At 39.1% G+C, this 23896-nt stretch overlaps 1 protein-coding gene across 1 annotated transcript in view; it reads right to left on the minus strand.

The window, feature by feature from the left end:
• The window catches only part of AATF (apoptosis antagonizing transcription factor), an 88670-nt gene that overhangs the window by 18763 nt on the left and 46011 nt on the right, over positions 1-23896 (minus strand). Inside the window, exons 10-11 of the mRNA XM_005858694.2 lie at positions 8346-8413; positions 6435-6515 (exon numbers count right to left, since the gene is read on the minus strand). Of these exons, the coding sequence (XP_005858756.2) occupies positions 6435-6515; positions 8346-8413 (149 nt within the window). The remainder of the gene's footprint in view (positions 1-6434; positions 6516-8345; positions 8414-23896) is intronic.

A 23896-nucleotide genomic window follows, 5' to 3' on the forward strand; every position in this document is an offset into this window, starting at 1 on the left:
ACACGGATCCATTTATATCTCAGCCCCCAAACGGAGATACACTGTGCCCTTAGCAATGTACTAAATGTTACTCCCTTAAATATTACTCCAGATAGTTATACAAATTATTCTATGTTTGTTCACATATTTCTGTGGGGTAAATTGTGAAACTGCTGATGAAGTGAAAACTATACATATTTAAAATTAAAAACTGAGTCAAAATGCCCTCCCAAAGGTTATGTCAATATGTAAGAGTAGCCCTAGCTGGTTTGGCTCAGTGGATAGAGCGTCAGCCTGCAGACTGACCGATCCCAGGTTCGATTCCAGCCAAGGGCACATGCCTGGGTTGCGGGCTTGATCCCCAGTAGGGGACATGCAGGAGGCAGCCAATCAATGATTCTCGCTCATCACTGATGTTTCTATCTCTCTTTCCCTCTCCCTTCCTCTCTGAAATCAATAAAGATATGTTAAAACATATATATGTAAGAGTATAACTTTAGGGTGTTCAAAAAAATGTATATACACACTTTGAATAATTACAAAAGTAGTGTTTATTAAAATACATTTCATTTTCAAAATTGGGCTATCAGCTGTTGAAGAGTATACATATTTTCTGGGGGATACCTGTATTTACCTAACCTTTTTATATAAGTATAAAACATAAATACTGTTAATAGATATATTTTAATATCTTAGGTTTCACCAAACTTTGGTGTCCATCTAAAAATGAATACTATTCTTGGCTGTGTCCAAAGACAATAATTCACTTTCTGGACAAAGACTATGAACTATACTCCATAGTTGTATTGTCTAATCCAGTAGCCACTGGCCACCTGTGGCTACTGAGCACTTGAAGTGTGGTTTATCTGAACTGAGATATGCTGTAAATCTAAGATACACTGTTTCTTTTTAGTTTTTCAATGTGGCTGCTAGAACATTTAAAATTACATATGTAATACATAATGTGTGTGTATGTGTGTATGTGTGTGTATATATGTGTGTATATCAGAGGGAAAGACAGAGGAATATCGATGTAAGAGAAACACATCGATTGGTTGCCTCCTGCACACCTTCCCCCCTCCCCACTAGCATGGTGCAGGCCAGTGAGGAATTTGCAACCGAGGTACGAGCCCTTGATTGGAATCGAACCAGAGCCCTTCGGTCCATAGGCTGACACTCTATTCACTGAGCCAAACTGGCTAGGGCTATAATACATATTTTTATTGGATGGCACTGCTCTGTGGAATACCTTTACACTGTAATACAATATATTCAATAACTATTAACTGCATGATGAAAGACAAGCTTTAAGAAGTAATCAGATTAAAGACATTTAGTAATGTGTACTTAAAGCAATGCATTTCATCTACTCTCAGTACTGCTGAGGATGAATGCATGTTTTAGTATTAAAACACCTTTTACCAATCATACTAAGATAAATGTAATTTTGTGCAGAAGAATAGAGACAAACACAGTAGACATCTCATTATTAAAGACCTGAAAATCTAATTCATTTACATTACAGATTCTGATTAAATCACAGTCAAATCCACTTATATATGCTGCTGTGTAAAATACTGATAATCAATAGTTATGTTATAATTATTTCTAAAAATCAAAATATATACATTTTTTAATCCTCATCCAAGGAGATGCTTAGAGAGAGGAAGGGGGGGGGGGGGGGGGGGGGATCAATGTGAGAGAAACACCGTGAGCCTTCCATATGCTCCTCAACCAGGAATCAAACCCTCAACCCAGGTATGTGCCCTGACTGGGAATCAAATATGCAACCTTTTGCCGCACAGGACGATGCTCAACCAACTGAGCCACTCCGGCCAGACCAAAATATTCTTCTTTTTTGTAAATTATTTTCCAGTATCCAACCAGCAAGGTGCCATGCCCAGTCTGACCAAGCTGATGCCACTGACCTGCTACATTTCAACTAATATTTCCACAGGGTAATGTTCATTGTTGTTATAACATTTCGGGAAATCTTATCTTTGCAACCCTATCACAAACAAAGCACAAAACTTGCTCAATGGTAGAACCTAGTATCAATGATGATAGCTAGTTGAGGTCTAATTTAAGTAAGTATTCATAATATTCTCATCTAGCTTGGGCCACTTGGTTTAATCTTTTAGGGCAGAATGCTAATGTAGCCCAGCTGTCATTCTGGTGCCTGCTGTGGCCACTTGGTCCTGCCAGAGAAACAATTCAACATCCAGAGGTTATATGCATGGGCTCTGGAATCAGACCAATTAGCTCAAATCCCTGTTTGCTACGAACTAGCTCTGTAATGCTGGGTAAGTTGTTTTCTTTGACCATTTTACATGAATTAGCTAATTTAATCTGCACAACAACCTATGAGATGTGACTTTTCATTCCTCATAGATGAGGAAATTGCAGCTCAGAGATATAAAGTTACGTGCCCCAGGTCTCAAGGCCAGTGAGTGGAAGAGTCAGATTTCAAACCTAGACAGTTTAGCATCACAGCCTGTGCTTTTTCTATCTCTGCAGGGCCCAACAGTGAGAGTTTCATAAATGTTAGTTATCACTAATACTATTAGTAAAGATCATTCTCTGATTCTGACCATATCCCTCACGTTTATGGTTGAGAGCCAGGTGAACACAGATGACAAAACTGAAAAACCAAAACACATGACCACATTCATTACTTTTCTTTTTACTTTTCATTTTGCAATAATTTTAGACTTATAGAAAAGCTGCAAACATATAGTAGAGATTCATGTTTAACTTCACCCAACTTCCTCTAATGTTAATAATTTACCTAAACATAGTGTAATTGTCAAAATCAGGAAATTAACACTGGTATAATACTATCAACTAAATTACATACCTTACTCAAATTTCACCCATGTTTACTCCAATGTCCTTTCTCTTTTCTAGGATCCAATCTAGGGACCCCACATTGCACCTGGATTTCTCAAGGTTGTGTTAAATTCAGCATATTAAAAAACTGAATCTACTCCCTCCCTCAAAGACAAAAAATCGATTTCCTCTTCCAGCTTCCCTCTGAAAACTCTTGAGAGTCAACTCTAACCTTCTCACTTTCTTTCATCTCCTTTCATCTTTCTAAAATGCAACTGAAATGTGATAACATCCCTCTGCCCAAAGTCCTAAATGACGCACTATAGTCTACAGAATCAAGTCCAAGTTTCTTCAACTGGCTATGATCAAGCACTCACTACTCATACAGCCTCATTTCTTACTCCACATTCACTTTAGGTCTCTCCCAAAACAAAGTAATTGCAGTTCCCCACATGGCCATGTATACTCTCAAGACACATTTTTGCAAACGTTCTTTTTGGCCTTTCACTGGCTAACTGTTCCTAGACTGCTCAGTGTGAAGTGTGGATGCTGAACCTTACAGGAAGTCTCCCTGAGCAGTCTGCGTTCCCCCAGAGTGAGTCAGGTAATCCCTGTACCAGGATGATCTCTACCATAGCACTTCCCACACAGCATCACTTATTGGCTAATTGTCTGCCATGTCTCCGGACTACATGCCCCTCGAGGGCAGAATGGGTCTTATCCAGCTCCTAATATGGCTCCTAGAACTTCAGAAGAAACCCTTCTTATCTTTTAAAAAATCCCTCCTTATCTTTTTATGATTAGTCCTGTTTGAGCAGAATGTCTATCTCCTGCTTGCCTGTTGTCAGAATAAGATGTCAAATGCCTCTGGATTTATGGAGATTTATAATCTCAATCACTATCAAAATGCTACAAACACAGAAATATATTAGTAACACATACCTCTGATGAACAGTTTAATGAGGTTTAATAAATATAAGAAAAGCAGTTGCTATTAAAACAAAACGCTTTTTTTTTCTAAAATTTTTAACCTAATAAATAACAACTCTGATAAATTCATTTTTTAAAATATATTTCTTTTTTTTTATTGATTTCAGAGAAGAAGGGAGAGGGAGAGAGAGACAGAAATATCAATGATGAGAGGGAATCATTGATTGGCTGCCTCCTGCACGCCCCCCACTTGGGACCGAGCCCGCAACCCGGGCATATGCCCTTGGCTGGAATCGAACCCAGAACCCTTCAGTCCGCAGGCCAACACTCTATCCATTGAGCCAAACCAGCTAGGGCGATAAATTTATTTTGATTTGGAAAACAACAGACCCATAGTTCTCCTGAGGTGTTTGCCATGCTCACTTCTCCAACACTCATCCAGGTTTCTTAATCTGTGTTATGTTTAGACTTCCTACCATTTCTCATTACCTGATGAGCATGTTCATTTTACTGTCATAATCATCCAAAAACATTTTCTGGCTGACTAATGTCTATAAGGCACTATAGCAGATAATAAGGTTGGAATTGTCTTAAAGGATAAAGCAGCATAATTCTTGCTCTCAAGAGGCACACAACTATAGCTACTTGCCCCAATAGTTTTAAAATTTATAACAGTAAAATATGTAGGAAAGGCATTATTTTCCTCTCTCAATTCTTTTGAAGAGCATATATTTGCAACAGTAATGCCAATAGATACACACAAGAGAAACAAAAAAAAAAAACTAACACTTTCGAATGTTTACTATGTACCAGACATTTATACATTATTTTAATCCTCAAACCAAATCTTGTTGTTTTTTGTTTTAGTTTAAATAGGTTTCCTTTATTTGCAACCTAAAAAATTTTAATTAATATGGACATGGCCTTTATATTTAAGCTCATGGTGCAATGGGGAAAACAGATCCGCCCACAAACTAGGCATTTAATACACTATAAGGTATTATGAGACAACAGAGAGGAGAATAAGGGAATACCTGATGGAGTTGGGGAAAGCTTACAACCAAAGTAATGTCAAATCAAATCTTTAAAGTAGGGATTATTATCTCCACTTAATAAGTGAGAAAGTGAGGCACAGAGAATAAAGAACAAGCAAAATTATATAGCCAGACAGAGCCAGGATTTGAACCCAAGTCTTCTAATTTGAAATCTTGGGCTTTTCTCTCTAGAGAACATGTATTGTCTCATATAGCTATAATTTTTAAAGCACAATACTAGAGGAAAATCTGATCTCAAAATTAAAGAGTAAGCTTGGCCAATTATACAGTACTATTAGTAACTTTCTTTTTCAAGTCCGTACAGGGGTGGCGTGTATAGAAAAGACATGTACAAAAGACGCATGCATGTGAACCAGCAAGTAAATGAACACTAGAGCAGGAGACAGACCCAATCTTGGAGTAATAATAGCAATAACAATGATGGTAATAATGGCAACAAATATTTATACTATGTACCTGACACTGTTCTAAGAGTAGCAAATATACTTACTCTCTTAATCCTCATAGCAATCCTACAATCCAGTACTACTATCACCCCCATTTTACAGATGAAGGCACTAGCACAGAGAGTTTAAGGTTTTGCCCAAAGTAACTACTAGTCAATGTCAAAGTTGGGATTTAAATTCTGGCAGTTTGACTCTCGAGTACATGCTCTTAACCACTACTCTAAAAACGAACCTGGGGAACTATGAAGATTTGGAAATTTCAACACATGAAAAAAGGTAATTTCTGCAAAGCTATCGAAAAATAAGCATTTCCTGAGAAGTTCTGTTAAACACTCAAACAGGTTCATTAAAGTAGTTGTGAAATCTGCGTCTCTGAAGGTATTTAAAAATGAGAGAGATCCACATTTGTCCAAAGGGAATTTAATGATAGGCAGGCTCTAATAAGGATGTGGGATTAGCCACCTGCCTAAAACTATCCTAACACAATGAGTTTAAGAATTTTGTTCAATATGCACCTGAATTACAGGTAGTTTCTTTGTCATGGAAGCTTTGTATGAATGATACAATGTAATACATATAGTTACAAGGAATCTAAATCTAAAAGCATAGATTTAAAACACTCCTATTCTCATTCCTTTTTTTCTCTGCATATTTATAAGACACCTTAAAGAAATCAAGGGGTTGAGAGTTTTCCTATAGTCAGAAATTTCTTGGTTTTCTCATAAAAATTATACTTCTCATCTCATTTAAGCACATTGTTAACATTCTCTGGAATCTTTAGTTATAACTTTTTAGCATAGTGTGTACATGTATAGCATCATGAAATGAACCAATATAATCCTATTCTAAATAAGACTCCAAAACAAAAATTTTATAGCATTCTACAGAAATCACTTTTTTAAACTAAGACATTTAACTATCTTGCCTTGTTTACTTATTTCTCCTTCAGAGAAATGCAGATATTACATAACCTACCCATTTACAAGAGTAGAACAAAAAAACCCTAAGACCATTATTTCCATTTTAGAGTAAGGAAAACTGGGTCAGAAAAAGTCTCAAATATTGTTTCAGTTATTTTTCTGATCCTTAAAAACAGAATCACCAGAAGAAATAGTAAAATGACATAATAGGCAAAATGCAAGAGAAGAGAGATATTAACATAATATGTTCAAATTTTTTCTGAAAAGTAACTCACCGAAGTTTCCGTCCTTTGCTGGCTTTCCTATCTACTTTCTTGTGGATTTTGCTTCGTAACTTCTGGATTGCAAGCCACTGCCTGGGAAATTCACAAGCAATGTTATGCATCATCACTAACAGAAATAGTTATACGTATTGACAAATTGGAATTTTTCCCACTAACAACCCTGCAGAAAGAAATCATCAACCTACATGAAGTTCCTCAAGATAGTCTGGGGCCAAAGTGACTAATCAATTGAAGAAGATTTGTGCAATGGTAAAAAAACAAATGGCAGCTGGGAAATTCTACAGCAAATTTGGTTAACAATGCTCCTTAGTATTTGGAGCTGCTGTGACAAGCACTAAATAAATCTACCAGTCTGTAGAAAAAACCCATCAAATTGAGTACAGCTGCTTGGGTTTGCTTTTAATGTTTTAGTTGTGCAGCAAGTTCTATTACTAATATTGCAAATCCTGTGTGGTTTAAACACATGAATTCTTTAAATCTAATTTTGCCTTTGTTAATACACAACTGCTTTTTCTTGTGCTTTCCATTTTTTGCTAATTTTTAAAATAATTATCCATTACTGATACCAGCTTTACAGTAACTTTACTATTTTTTATTTAATCTGTGATATTTCAGAAAGTGTTGCTAAAAGGTAAGGGCTCTCCTCCCCTCTCCCCAGTATAATCTCAATACCACTGTCACACCTAAAAACAGTTAACAATAATTCCTTACTATCAAATATTCAGTCAGTCTTCAAATGTTCCAGATTGTCTCAATTTTACAGTTAGTTTTTTTGAGTCAGGATCCAAACAAGATTTACATTTTCTACAATCATTTTAGATGAAAAGGAATTAATTTTTCAAATAAAAGATACTGGGCTAAAAAAATCTTCATAAATTGCTCATATGAACAAATGGGGAAAAATGAAGAAGGAGAAACAGTAGAAGCTCGTCATCTTACCTGATTTATACAATGAAAATTCAACATCAGGGGGAAAAAAAATAGGGAAATCCAATTACTGTAATCTTAATATAATCTTAATTACCATAATCTATTTTATTGTAAAGTGAGATAAATGTACAATATAATCACCACTTAAATACAATTTACGCTATCACATTAAATTTATAGTGAACAGCTCTCTATAACATTCCAGGGAGACACAAAATACCAACAACATCCTATCCTAAAATTCAAATAATGTTTTACTCAAAATTATTTCGTCAACACAAATTTTTCTTTGCATTCTCCAAATGTTTCTCTGCAAAGAATCTACTCTGGCACTTGCAGCTTTTGTTTCCTTTCAGGCTTTTGCAAATTATGGCTCATGGCTATTTAAATGTACACTATTCATTAGGTAGCACTCTAAATGCCCTTTTTATTTCCAACCACAGGATGAAGCATACACACAAGAGCCTTCCTTCACTACTTTGCATTCTCCCCTGACATCTGGGTAATGCTGCCACGTTCCATTTCTAATTGTGCTGAAGCTTTTACTGAGGGGTGGAGGTCTAAATTAGGGCAGACTCTAACAAAGCAGATTCAACTACGACCAAGGAACCTGTTGTAGGCAGTGCCACATCTGACAGCTGAGAGCACACATTTGGGGTTTCTTTTTATTCACTGGTCAAAGATTGATACAGATACTGTCACAATCCAAATCAGAGAGCATAGAGCATAAGAAGGATTTTGAAAAACCCTAGAACAAACATGTATTTATAATCTCTTATTCCAACTGCACCTAAGGGAATGTAGGGTAAACAATTAGGGTTTCCATCACTTTGTCTTTCTAGCTCTTATAATCTTACTCAACTTCTATAATCATAGGGCCAATCATTACCTTGGAGGCAGAATTAAAGGAAATCAAAGGGAGAAACTATTATGTAGGCTGCTTGCATAAATAGATAGCCATATCTAAATTACCTTCCCATGGCCACCTGATCATTGGGATCCAATGAGCTGGTCTTCCGTTCTATGAGTTCTCGAAGGAGCTAGGGGGAAAAATAAAGCAACTGGTTTATTTATTATCTCCCAGCACCAACTAACTTTAAAAGGACACTGTAGGAGTTTTGAATGGCATAGCAACATCTCTAAAACTACAATAAATAAGGGACAACCCAATGGCAAGAGCATGGCTGAATTCCCATTAACCCTTTCATATTTATATATCCTTAAAAAGGTGGCTAGAGCAGTAACTGAGAACAGAAGTCCATTTGGAAGACTTATTGTACTGCAGTTCATTTCAAATGGATCAATGAATCTGCAACATCCCCTTCATTGTTTTTATGATTAGTTTTGTCCACCTCATTGATATCAATGGAGAATCTTTAAAAGGTCAGGTGGGAAGGGCTATGTGGCAAAAAGGAAGATGCATCAGCTTCTCACGAACAGGATCATGGTACATAGTTAACTTCTGACCTATAATCTCCAGCAGTCAGGAAGGTCTTCCTCAGGCAAAAGCCTTTATTATATACTAGAGGCCCGGTGCATGAATTCATGCACCGGTACGATCTGGCCGGCTGGCCCCCGGGCTGATCGGGCTGGGCCAGCCAGAGGGAGAGGACGGAGCCGGCCGGCCCCGGGGCTGATCGGGGCTGATCGGGCTGGGCCAGCCAGAGGGAGAGGACGGGGAAGTTGGCAGGCCTGCCCCGCCCCCGATCAGGGTGGAGGGGTGATCGGGGGAGGGGCTAGCCAGGGGGAGGGGCTGTGGGTGATTGGCAGGCCAGCCCCGCCCCCAATCAGGGTGGGGGGACTATCAGGGCAGGGCCGTGCCCCCTGGTCAAACTCCTGGTTGAGGGGACAATTTGCATATTAGCCTTTTATTATATAGGATAATTAAAGGTGTGGACTTCATTCTCTTGCTTTCCATAGCTAGTACTCTACCCTGCTAACTATTAAGTGATTTAACCATATATGACACCAACACATTCACAGCCACAATAATTTTAAGAGAGAACCTAAAAAAAAACATGTGCGCATTACAAATACAACACAGAAAACCAGTCTCTCATCCTATACAATTAACTCCATAGGAACTCTATCCTACTCTTCTACTCTCCTCTTAATCCTGGGTAGTCCACTGCATGCAATCAGAGTATAAATCTGTATCTTTCACATAGACCTGACCATTTGCACTGGGTCTTAAAAGTCCTAGGTAAAGAGAAGCAATGGATTTAAAAGGTAAATATTAAAAGAGGAGAATTTTAAATTACAATAATAAAACTGCATATCATCTCTCCTATATAAGTGCTGTAAGTATGCAGGGGAATGGGAACAGAGATTAAAATTCCAAAAATCTTCTAAGAGAAATCTAAGGGGAGACACCAAAATAAACTAGTTCTTGCTAATCATCTGTCAATAATACTAGTTTGACTATAAAACTTGTTTCTTCACAATAATAAGTAATTGCTTAATAGGTAAGGCATGGCAGCAATACAGATATTTCACCAAGTTAAATAACTGAAGACTGTGGGAGGATAGAGAAGGAGGAATAAACTCCTATGAAAGTAGTTCATGCTCTCATTTTCATTTGTGTAAGTAGGCACTGGAAGAAATAAAACAAATTTATAAAAATATTAATTTCCATATAAGATGAATCTTTATTGTAAAAGGGAAAAGGATATCTCAATTGCAATTAAAGAACTGCCTGTGATGTTTTCTCATTTGCTTATTTTAGGCACTATTACTATAGCAATTATGTTTAAAATGCGGGGACCAGAGGCCACTGGTTTATTATCACTAGAAAACAGCAAGCTATTTCTCTACCCTGTTTATCTGATTGATTCCCAACACCTTTCTGGCAGCCAATCTATCAGTTTATCTCTCCTACTTCATCACAGTCACTTCTGGCAGCTAAATACAAGATCCAAATCCAGTGTTACACAGACATACGACACAGTAAACCTCTGTAACACTGCTACTCTGTAAACAGCTGCCCTTAAGGCTAAGCAAAAATGGGCTTCTGGTCCCTAGTCAATATGCTGTCAAAAGCAAGGTTGGGAGGGAAAAGAGGGAGAGGTTAGTAATAAAAAAAAATTTTTTTTTTTAGATGAAGAAGAAGAAGAGAGAGAGAAAAATAAAACAGAAATGGAATGACTGCATCTCTGCCCTTACCTTGTTCCAGCCACATAAGAAATTACAACCGTTCCTGGTTTTCCTAATCAGCTCTGATCCCTTGAGACTGGGGCTGTCATGGCCACTGGGAGCAAGTGCTCATGGAAGGCTGCCCCAGCACAAAAGGGGTGATCCTCCAGAAGAAAGCCCCATATGTCCTTCCCGGAGGCTGAAAATAGGAGCCGCACAACTGCAGTGGATCCATTACACTTGCAGTGGCCTCTGCAATCCAAACACCAGGTTGGTGCAGTGTTTACTTTCCAGCACTCTGGGTACTTTACATATGCTGGTTTGCATTTACACCACCCAAGTGCCTTGCATGGCTATTCGCAGTCATTCGTGATTAGGAAGATGGTTTTCTTGGTCTATCTGGCTGTCTAGTTTATTCAATCCAATATTTCAAAAGATCCTGTTGTGTGTATAGTAGTAATAAAAAGGTAGCAAGAAAATACAAGTAAACTATTCCCATGGCTATTACTATTTCCCACAGCTATCACTATCACTGGGTTTAAATTTAATTAGGAAAACTGCTTTCAGAAAAGTTGCAGAAAAAAAATGAAGCTTTAGGGATATTGCTGAAGAATTCAATTTTGCTTCTCAGTTCAATTTTTATAAGCTGAACTTTATGAACAAACTTTTCCATTAAAATTCAGGTTTTGGTTACAGTTATTGGAGCTTTTAATTTTGACGATGACACAATATTTGTAATTTTCTATGTGAATCGGGAAATGGAGCGATGTGTGAAATATTTTTGTTCTAGCCTGTTATAATTCCTCCAGAGAGTCAACTCAGAAAAGCTGGATTGTTTCTCGAGTTCTAGGGGAAAATCATAGATAGTGTTAGGTTTCCAGGTCAGCCCACAGAAGCCTATTTAACCCATAACAACATACATGAGGAATAGCATTGCTAGTACTATGCAGCATCTAATCAGCATTTATAATACTTTCCCTAGAAAAATGTATGCCAGAATCAGTTAAAAATGGCAGATTGAACACATTAGTTTATTTCTTCTCCCTTCTCAAGCCTCTAAAAGACAGTAGAGGAATAAAATAAATGTATTAACCCACAAGAAAGAAGAGAAAGGAAGAGCTAATGAGAGCAGATTTTCATAAATTTTTCAAAGACAGTCAGGAGATGGAGGAGTAAAAGGAAGTTATCACTCAAGTGCCCAGAGGGAATAAGGTGGGGGTGGAGCTAATTAGACCCACAGAAGCCTTGGGAAGATGAGCTCTTGGAGTGGCAGTTACCATGAAAGGTGGAGAAGGGGAGGGGGCAGAACTACTGGGTCCTCTCCATTACCCCCTCACCACTTCCTCTCACTGGAGAGGGTGGGGGGTGAAGGGGGCGGGGTAAGGAAGTTTGATTCTCTGGAAAAATTGAGCCACAGAAGCGCCAGACAGAGAAATAGGAGGCACTGAAGGCTGGGATGAGGCATAAGGGAAAGACACTGTGCTTCTCTCTGGGCCCTTCAGCTTCCTTCCCATACCCTAGGCACAGAATGCTAGCACCCACACATTAAACCATCTAGGCAGCAGAACAGAGGAGGAGTCTTTTCTGGAGAGACTGCAGGGCTGATCCATGTTCTCCCTCCCCAGAAAATAAAATGTCCTAGTTCTGACATTTGAGAATATTCCAGTCAAAAGAGGTGAGTTCACAGCACAATTATAAAGAAGCCAAAAAAGCTATGGTCAGTTTTCAGAGATACTTTTGAATGCCTTCCTCTTAAATATGAAGAGACAGGTAAGGATCATCAGCATCTGAAGAAAGCCTCAGACATAGACCAAAACAAACAGAAAAAAAAGGGACTCAAGAAAGCAACGGGGCGGGGGGGAGGGGGGGGCGCGGGGGAATACACTTCCATAAGAACAGGATGCTGAGAAAAAAAGTAAAACAAGAAATTAAACACAAACAGAAAAAATTCAATTTCAATAGAATGACTGGAAGGTAAATATACAAAAATCTTTCAGATACAAAACCAAGAGGTGAAAAAATAATATCCCCTTGCTTATTTGTGAGAAAAAAAAATCTGGAAGACAATCCAGAATGTCAAACATCTGACTAACAAAGGCTGGGAGAACATTATTTAAGAAACAATGAAAATTTCCCAAAATCGAAGGACAGGAATGAACCTACAAAGATCTAGTACAATGAATGAAAAAAGATTTTCCCAAGACATATCATCATGAAATGTGGAACACAAGAAGCAAAGAGAAGATCCTAAATGACTAGAGAAAAACAGGTCACATATTAAAGAGGGTGACCGCATGTCCCAGTTTACCCCGGAGAGTCCCGGTTATGCTGTTATCCTAGTATTCTTTCAAGGCAAGCACCTTAAGTGTCCTAGTTTTGACAATAAATTATATAGTCATTTAAGGAATGAAAATCTAAATGGGATTAGACATCTCAATAGCAATAGCAGATACCAGAGGACAGCTGAGCAATGCCTTAAAAATTCTAAGGAAAATGACTTTCAACCTCAAATTCCATACACAGCCAAAGTGTTAACCAAGTATGAGAGTTACATAAGACATTTTCACACATGCAGGGCCTCAACAATTTACTTTCCACATACTCCTTTCACAGGAAGTTGTGCTTCAGTAAAATGAGAGCATACAGCAAGAAAGAAAAAGAATAAGATGTTCAGAAATAGGTCTAACTCAGGAAAGAAGCTAAGGCAAGACCACAGATGACAGTGGCCCCGGGAGCAGCCATTCCAGAAAGAACAAAGTCCAGGGAACTCTGGAGGAAGGTCTCTGGGGAAAAGACAGAAGGAGGGGGAAAGTAATAGGTTATTTTATACTAGAGGCCTGGTGCATGAAATTCATGCACTCGGAGGGGTGGGGGTGGGGGTTCCCCAGCCTGGCCTGTGCCCTCTCATAGTGCGGGAGCCCCGAGATTGAGCTCCCCAAAGAGGTAGGCCCCACCAACCCATCCGGCGCTCCTCAATGAATTGCCCCAAAGAGGTAGGCCAGAGCCAGGGGTCCCGCCTCCGTGCCACGTGGAGCCACCGGGACCCACCTCCGCGCCACACACACAGCATCAAGTCCCCACCCACCCGCGCACACCCGCTGAGCACGCAGCCTCCTGGTGATGGCTTGTTACAGTGTGAGGGCATCACGGCGTGACGACCACATAGGCTTTATCTGGTGATGGCTTGTTACAGTGTGAGGGCATCACGGCATGACGACCACATAGGCTTTTATTAGTATAGACTAGAGGCCCAATTAGTATAGATACTTGAGGCATTTTGAGTGAGTGGGGGGGAAATACCAAGAGATACACAGGAAACGAAGCAAATTGTTTAAAAACACGTAGTATTAGCTCTAGGAGAAAACAAATTTGTGAGGAAATGTAATCACAGTCTATTACTTGTGAACATTTATTTAGTTATAACAGTATAACACTTGTTTTCACAAAACTCTTGACAATGTACATGGAGAATGGAGAACTGAAGTGTGGAGGGAGGGCATATAAGAGAGCTAGGGCCTCACTACCAAAAATCAAGAAATTATTTGATAAATGACTAAAATTGACAAATCAATAGTAGTATATATTATTTTTAAATATGCAAGTAATTAGGAAAATAATTAAAAGTAAGGGAAGTTTTTACCCTCCAGGACTTATTAGCACCCTACTATTATAACATTTCTTAGGCAATGGAGAAGCCAAGAAGAATGTGTCAGTATTAATTCAGCAATGCCCAGAGAAAAGATATAGATGTTTCTGAAAAATCTTCCCAGTCTGCAAATTCACACTGAGAAATTTTACAATTTCTACAAGGGGGAAAAAGAGCAGGGGGATTGAGAAAATACAGATTAAAACCCTTAGAATATTTTTCTGTTTTCTAAACATGGCAATATATTAGAAATAATACTGATGAACATTTATTTTTAATTGCTGCAGATAATGCAAATAATTGTTAACAGCTCTGAGATATAATCCACTTACAATCCATCCATTCAAAATGTATATATTTAGTGTATTTTAGTAAATTCAGAGTTATGCAATCATCACCACATTTCATTTTTGTACATTTTCATCCCTACCCCACATTTATTAGCTGTTATCCCCAGTATACCCCAGCCATATATCCTGATAGCCTTAAGCAACCACTAATCTTTCTGACTTTATGATATGCCATTCTGGACATCTATATATATAAAACCCTAATATGCAAATAGACCAAACAGCGGAACAACTGAACAACTGGTCACTATGACATGTGCTGACCACCAGGGGGCATGCGCGGAACATGGCGGGAGTTGGCCGCAGCGGGATGGTGGAGCAGGTGAGCGGGGGTGCCAGACCAAGGCAGGGTGAGCCTCTGGTGGTTACTGGAAATTCTTTGCTCCTGCGCGACCTGGTCCCACCCGGCTTTTGCACCTGCTGCCGGCACCAGCCCCGCTTGCACCCACTGCTGGCACCGGAGCTTCTTCTCGCACCCGCTGCCAGTGACATCCCCGCTTGCACCCACAGCCGGCATCGGAGCCGCCGCTCGCACCCACTGCCGGCACCCGACACCGGTCCTGATCACTTGGCGCTGTCAGCGGGTGCAAGTGGCAGCAGCTGGCCCTGATCACCCCTGAGGGCTTCTCCACCTCCCCCTGCTCCTGAGGGGCGATCAGGACAGCAGCCACCACTCGCACCCACTGCTGGCGCTGGTCCCACTCGCTCCGCACCATCAGCGGGTGCAAGCGGGGCTGGCGCCGTCAGCACGTGGGAGCAGCAGCGGAGGGAGCGGGGCTGCTGGCTGACAGGGGACCAGGGGCCACGGTGGGAGGGGCCGGGCAGGGGTGCAGAGAATGGGTGGAGACCTGCCCCTGTGCCCACCGCAGCCTCACAGCCCACAGTGCCTTTCAAGGTGCAAGAATTCGTGCACTGAGCCCCTAATTTCATATAAATGGGATCATACAATATATGGCCTTTTATGACTGGCTTCTTTCACTTAACATGTTTTAAAGGTTCATCCATATTGTAGCATGTGTCAGTACTTCATTCCTTTTTATGGCTGAATAATATTCCATTGTATGGATACACCATATTTTGTTTAACCATTCATCCATTGAAGGACATTTTAGTTGTTTCCGTTTTATGACTATTATGAATAACTAGAGGCCCGGTGCACAAAATTCATGCATGGGTAGGGTCCCTAGGCCTGGTCAGCAATCAGGGCCAATTGGGGCCTTCCGGCTGCCTGCTGGGGCCTTTCTTCGTTCCATGCCACCCCCTGGTGGTCAGCGCTCATCATAGTGAGAGATCAAACTCCCTGTCTCCCAGGTGAACTGCCAAAGGGACGATTTGCATATTAGGCATATGCATACACACACACACACACACATACACACACACACATATATATGCTGCTATAAACAGTCATTACAAATTTTTGTGCAAATATATGCTTTCATTTCTCTATACCTAGGATGAAATTGCTAGGTCATACAGTTACTCTATGTTTAAAATTTTGAGGAACTGCCTAACTGTTTTTCCAAAGGAGCTGCATGACTTAATGTTCCCAGCAATGTTTGAGAGGTCCAATTTTTCTATATCCTTGCCAGCGCTTGTTATTATCTTTTTGATGATAGCCACCCAAGTGAATGCAAGGTATTATCTCATCTTTCTATGGTTTTGATTTGCATTTCCCTGATGGCTAATGAGGTTGAGTATCTTCGTGTGTTTACTGGCCATTTGTATATCTTCTTTGAAGAAATGTCTATTCAGATGCTTTGCCCATTCTTTAATTAATTTTAGGTTGTCTTTTTATTCTTGAGTTGTAAGAGTACTTTATATATTCTAGATATCAGTCTCTTATCAACTCCCATTCTGTGGGTTGTCTTTCACCTTTCTTGATGGCATCATCTCCAGTAATTTCAATTTTGATGTAGTCCAATTTTTTTCATTTGTCATTTGCACTTCTGGTGTTCTATCTAAGACACCACTGCCTAACCAAGGTTATAAAGATTTACTCCTATGTTTTCTTCTAAGCATTTTATAGTTTTAGCTCTTATATATAGATCTATAATCCATTTTGAGTTAACTTCTGTGCATGGTGTGAGGTAGGGGTCCAATCTCATTCTTTTGCATGTGGATATCCAATTGTACCATTTGCTGAAAGACTATTCTTTGAATTGTTTTGGCACTCTTGTCTAAAACCCAAGTAATTTTTAAAGCACTTGTTTTTATGGTCACATATTCCCTGCCTTTCTGAATTTGTGACCCATAATTATTGATTCATACCTCTCAGGCTTCCCTGGCTCACAGATGCATGATATGGAAAAAAGCTTGAGGCAACCCTCTATTTAACTTACTTAGCCTTGCTGAGTCAGGATTTCTCAAACTCTCACCCCAACACATAGAGAGCATATGAAACAAGTGAAGTCAAAGCCTCTTACATGTGTTTCTGTCCCTCTGTCATTGAGAGATAACAAAAAGCAGACTCATAAGGCCTGGATCTACTCTTCCCTCAGCTTCCTCTCTAGTTCCCTTAAGAATTCTTAGTGAAAATGTATCTATTTCTGCTCTGCCTTCTACTTTATCATCAATTTTTGTTGTTGTTGTTCTCAGCTCTCCAGTCTTTCAAATTATCCCCAAAAGGAGTCACATGCAATTTCTATATACTATATTTGAAGTGTACAAAAAATAAATCCACATATACTATAATTTCAAATATCTGGGAAGGAATTACTGTACATGCCTATAGTATAAAATTGTCACAAAATGATTCCACTCCTCTTGGGTAACTTTTTTCTGTTTCCTTTCTACATTGCCTATTTATTCCTCAACCAACTCTATACTGTTATGATATTTCTACCTCCATTATTCTACTAAAACAACGTATGCCAAGAATTCTAGATATCCATATCTAAAGGACATCTGTCATTACTCATCTTACCAGACTTCTTGAAGCAGCAAGTGACACTAGACATTCTCACCTTCCTAAAACACTTTTCTTAGAATCTTTGAGGCACCTTCTTTGCTTTACTCCACATTCAAACATTAAATGCTAACATTCCTCAAGAGTCAGTTCCAAGCTTTTTTTCTTATCACTCCATATGCTTTCCCCGAGCTTCATTCTATTCTCAAGGCTTCAATGACCTAAGAGTTATCCCTGGAATTCCTTTTCCTTACGCTTGATACCTAATCTATCTCCAAGTCTTATATATATGATCCACTAATTCAGGAATTTGTCCATTTTTCTCTATCTCCAATGCCTATACCCTAATAGAGGCTATTATTTTCTTTTTTTAAAAAATATATTTTTATTGATTTCAGAGAGGGAAGGGAGAGAGAGAGAGAGAGAGAAATGTCAATGATGACAGAGAATCATTGATTGGCTGCCTCCTGCACACCCCACACTGGGGATCAAGACCGAACCTGGGTATGTGCCCTGATTGGGAATCAAACCATGATCCCTGGTTCATAGGTCGACACTCAACCACTGAATCACGCCAGCCGGGCAGGCTATTATTTTCTTCATTTATTCCATAAATACTTATTTAAGCACACTAGGAAAATAATGAAGAATAAAACAGACATGATTTCACCTGTGTTAGTATAATTTCCTTAGCAAAATGTACTCTTTCCCCTCTTCCATTTTGCTCTCCTCATTATATCAGAGTAATATTTTAAAAATGTAAATATGCCAGAAGATAAAATTCTTATTACAGCGTAAAGGCCCAACACAGTCTGGCCCTTTATCTACCTCTCCAGCCTAGCCTTCCACCTCCACACTCCAGTCCCACCAGTGTTTGCTCTATACCTGAAATGCTCCCAGGCTCACTCCCACCACAGAGCCCTTTGTGTATACGCACTGCCTGGAACATGTGTCTCTAACCATTTACCTGCTTATATCCTACTCTTTCTCTACTCATTCGTTAAATTTCAGCTTAATCATCTCTTCCTCAGGGAAACCTTTCTTACATGCATCCCTCCACACACATACACACTGTGTTTTTGTTGTACTTAATTTACATTTTATTAGTGAATTAGTTGATTAACGTCTACTTCCTCCACTAGCTGACTGTATGCTTCACAGAGAGCAGAGAGTGTATCTGACTGTGCTTATCATTCTATCCCCTGCATTGGCCCATTGAAGGAGCTCAGTTAATATATACACAGAGGGCCCCAGCTGGTGTGGCTCAGTGGTTGAGCACTGACCTATGAACCAGGTCATGATTTGATTCCTGGTAGAGGCACATGCCCAGATTGTGAGCTCAATCCCCAGTGTGAGGTGTGCAGGAGGAAGCCAATAGATGATTCTCTCTCATCACTGATGTTTCTGTCTCTCTCTCGCTCTCTCTCTGAAGTCAATAAAAATGTAATACACACACACACACACACACACACACAAACACAGGGGGTAAATTATTTCTGGGGGTAAAAGATAAAATATTTGTTTATTACACACAGACACACACACACACTCCTTGTCACTGTTTTTAAACAAAAGGATTACATTATATAATACCCTGATTCTAATCCAGAGTACAACTATCCACCTAAACAACTGAGGAACCTACTTGTTTTTATCATTACTATTATCAGCAATTCTTCCTCCCAAACAATATTCTCCTTCAAAAGGATCTTGCATAAGACCTAGAGAACTAGGTGGTTTAAGTGGGTGAGAATTACCTTTTTTAATTTAGCCATCTCAAGAGTACCTGAATTTAAAAAACAAAAATAGCCCTGGCCAGGTGGCTCAGTTGGAGCGTAGTCCGTACACTAAAAGGTTGCGGGTTTGATCTCCATTCGGGGCACGTACGGGAGGCAACCAATCAATGTTTCTCTCTCTCTCTCTTCCCATTCTCCCTCCCCCCAAAATCAATAAAACCATATCCTTAGGTGAGGATTAAAAAACAAAAACTGCCCAGCCTGCGTGGCTCAGTGGATAGAGCGTCAGCCTGTGGAATGAAGGGTCCCAAATTCGATTCCAGTCAAGGGCACATGCCTGGGTTGCAGTCTCAATCCCCAGTGTGGGGCGTGCAGGAGGCAGCCAATCAATGATTCTCTCTTCATTGATGTTTCTATCTCTCTCTCCCTTCCCCTTCCTATCTGAAATCAATAAAAATATATTTTTAAAAAACCTATTTAATGCAACTGAATGAAAAGATATTAAAACATTTCTCATTCTTTTACTGTTAAAATAATGTAGATCTATCCTCCCTCTTGGGTCTCATTTTCCAAAGGAAAAAGTTGGTTCGTTTTTGCTTCCTCTAACCACCCCTCATACCCTGGCCCTTTCTGTGGTATCTCTTGAGTTGGTCCTTTTACTGCAAGAAAGGTGTCATGACATTTTTGTAATATAAAGATCTGCATCAATTTCAATATAGTGTTTTCTATTTAAATATATTTCATCTATGAAACAGGTTTGTCAAATCACAGTCACAGGTTTCCATCTCCCATTTCCTAAGATCTAATGCTTCTAGATAAGAGCTTTCAATTGCATGCGCATGTGTGCTGCACAGTTCAATATAACTGTAAATATCTACCAACGAGTCAGAATAATGCCGTGGTTTTGGAGTCTGACATATCTGGGTTTTGAATTCCAGCTATGCCCCCTACTAGCTGTGTGATTTGGGACAAGTTATTGCACTTCTGGGACTCAGTTTCCTCATCTATAAAGTAGCAGTAATTGTACCTCATCAAGTTGATTTGGGATTTTAAACAATGATAAAAGTAAAGCATTTAACAAAATGTAAGTGTTTGATAAATAGAAATATTTTCAGCACCAGATAATAATACTTGTAATTCCAAAATCCCATTTAGGACAAACAAAAAACAAAAAAACTCAACATCTTCCTTAGCTAAATCACTACAGCTGCTAACAATGAACAAGCACAATAATTCTATTTTTCCTTTCTACTGATTTTCAATAGTAGATAAAAAATAAAATGTGAAATGAAGGAAAAGCAGAAAATACAAAAATAGTAAGTCAATACTTGAAAAATATGCTATTATTTGCAGGACTTTTCCAAACTAGACCATGATAAATTGGAACAAAAGTGATCATCTCCATTATCACTTCTATTTGAACAACTAATGGCTATTCCCTTTCCTTGACCTGCTACTACCTCCTTCATACTCTGATCACAAGTTCCCTCCACCCAGAGGCCTTCCCTCTCAATCTCATCCTATCTAAAATGCTATCTATCCTTCTTTGAAGACCTAGATCAAATACCATCTCCTCCTCCCTGCAACATTCTCTAATTCTGCCAAACTGTTATTAATTTCTCCTTCTTCTGAATTCTTCAAAATCCCCTCACCAAGCCTTCTGGTTGTTTATGTTTATGTCATCTCTTTTGCTTGGCTGTAAACTTCTTGAGGGCAGGGTATAGTCTGACTCAAATTCTTACCTCCCATAGTACTCTGCATACTACCTTTCACATAGTGATTACTCAACAATATTTCTAAAATGAAAGGGGTAGCGAGCAGTCTTCTAGATCTTGTGATCAAGGATGAAAAGCATCCAACTCCTGCAATGGCAAATACAATAATTACAAGAAAAATGATATAGGGAAAAATGGAGGGAAATCGAGATGTGAGAATAAAATCCAAATGTATCTTAATACTAAAGTTACAAATAACCCACCTTTGGTTACTAAAATAAGAAAATGTATAGCTAGAGGCTACCATTGAAGAAGTCAGCCTAATTGCCTCACTGCCCTTGGTCTTTAAGGATTTGATTAGTTTTTCCAGTGTCTGATTCAGCCCCTCCTCATCCCCCCACCCCTACCCCAAAGCTAGAGCTAAGGCATGTGGTTTGGAAAGGATGATAAATAAATTCATTCACTGAATAAAGTAACACTGTTTTCTCAGCACAAGTCCTAAAATATTTCAAAGGCTATAACATTTCACTAGGCTTGGCCATTTGGGTTAAAATTTATTAGTCAAAACAGAAAACTTTCTCATCAGACCCCATATATTCCATCAGGCATGACATAGAATGCTCCCAAGGTCTAATTATTAACTAGAACTGTAGGTAAATCACTATCAGTATTAGGATCTGATGTTTAAAGATGGGATAAGAAAAAAAAAGAGTAAGAATTGGGCAATGCAAATGCTAAGGAATTTCTTTTTGCCAATTTGCTTCTTGTTTCTTTTTCCTACAACTAAAATGAATTTTACAAAGACTAAGTGACTGCATTAAGCCATTCTTTCCAATCCATACCAAAAGTAAGAATATACAGAAAGTGCTACTTTTTAGAATTTCCAATAGCTCCATTTCCAGTATTCTGTCCCCTTGTCAGCAGACAGATGTCCCGGTGTGTATATTTTTTCTTCTTCTATCTAAAACAAAAGTGGGCAGAAGGGTTACCTATTCTTTGGGACACCAGCTCGTACAAAGACTATTTCTGGGCATTCTTTGGCAATGTTTCTTTTAATGGCACCATACAATACATCATTTGTATTAAAAGAATAAAGAAGAAGTCATTCAGAACTAGAGACAATTTAACTAAAAAGGATTCACAAGAAAGAAACCGAAAGGGTAGTACTAACTTATATTCTGTAATTATGTCCCTTTTGAGGACTAAAAATCCAGCTGAAACAAACCTCAACCTGTCTTTCTAGCATTCTCCCTCTAGCATTCAGACTCCAATAATTCTTCAGTCCCACCAGGATCAATAACGCATTGATCCTGCTACCTTTTCAGCAACCCTGCTCCTCTCCTCATGGACTCATTTCCCTCCTGAGGTGGATGCAAACTCAGTTCATCAGGATAATCACTCCTGGTATACATCCTTAACTCCCTTGCAGGCAGTCCCTTTGTCATACAGATCCATAATCCCTTAGGGATCCATGTGTCTTGGAATTCAGAATTTTTAGGATACACCCTAAATGCCCCAGCTGGGCCTGGGGCACTGTCCCAAAGTCAAACATATTAATATTTCTATAGCAGAATACTTGACTATTCCAACTAAGTGGGATAAATAAAGCCTTACAGGTTTATATAGCTTCATGACCACTCAGATCAGATATTGCCACAATGGTTTGCCAAACTAAAACAAACAAAAAACAGAGTTTTTAGAACTTTTTAAATTTCAGAATTGCACATAGGATTATGTACCTGTACTTCCTTGGCAAAACCCCAACCATCTTAAATCTCAGAACCTGCATCCACACAACTGAATTGGCTAAAGAAAAGGCCAAGATCATGTGAACTGGTCTCACTTTAAATTCATTAGCACTACCTTTTGTGGGTAAGTGCTACCTGACAATTTCACTACAGTTCCTTATCCACTCATTCTCCCACCCTCTCAAGTGACTTTGCCACACCCTCTCTTCTCTCAAATTTTGCCACTTCTCACCCTTAGCCTCTTAAATTCATAAAATAAAATTAAAATAAAGTAAAATAAAATAGAAGCACTCAGATTCAGATGAGAACTTCCATATGCTCCCATCCCTTATCTACTTGCAATTTTATCCATATACTCTGCCTTCCCTCCAATATCTATGGATGAACTGTCCGTCAGTCCACCCCCTCTCTACTTTGTGTACTCACTAGCAATTCTCACCTCTTTCCTGAGATATCCATTTCTCCCTCTACTCCATCATTTCCATCAGCATATAAACAGCATACAAAATACAAATTCTATCTTAAAACAAAACAAAAAAACTCTCCCGATCCTCCACTTGCCCTTCCATCTGCTGCCCCATTTTCTCTATTCCCTTTATAGCAAATCTGATCGAGAGCTGCTGACACACTGTCTCCAATTTCTCTCTTTCCATTCTTTTTTTTAAAAAATATATTTTATTGATTTTTTACAGAGAGGAAGGGAGAGGGATAGAGAGTTAGAAACATCGATGAGAGAGAAACATTGATCAGCTGCCTCCTGCACACTCCCTACTGGGGATGTGCCCACAACCAAGGTACATGCCCTTGACCGGAATTGAACCTGGGACCCTTGAGTCCGCAGGCTGATGCTCTATCCACTGAGCCAAACCGGTTAGGGCTCCATTCTTTTTTTTTTATCACCCATTCTATAGAATGGGTTTTTTAACCCATTCTATCACTCTACCAAAACAGTTTTTGTCAAGGTCACCAATGACTTCCACGTTACTAAAATGAATGGTCAATTCTCAGTACTTATCTTATATGATCTGTCCACAACATTTAACATAGTAGGTCACTCTCTTCTTTAAAACAAACAAACAAAAACACAACAACTTTATTTAGATATCATTCACATAGCATGCAACTCACCTATTTAAATCGCATGATTCAAGGTTTTGTATATTCAGAGTTGTGTAACCATCACTACAATCAATTTTAGAATATTCACATCACTCCCAAAAGAAACCTATTACCCATTAACTGTTACCTTCCATATCACCCCCAACATCACCCCCCCCCCCCTCACCTG

This window comes from Myotis brandtii, unplaced genomic scaffold, assembly GCF_000412655.1.
Source record: "Myotis brandtii unplaced genomic scaffold, ASM41265v1 scaffold120, whole genome shotgun sequence".
NCBI classification, from domain to species: domain Eukaryota; kingdom Metazoa; phylum Chordata; class Mammalia; order Chiroptera; family Vespertilionidae; genus Myotis; species Myotis brandtii.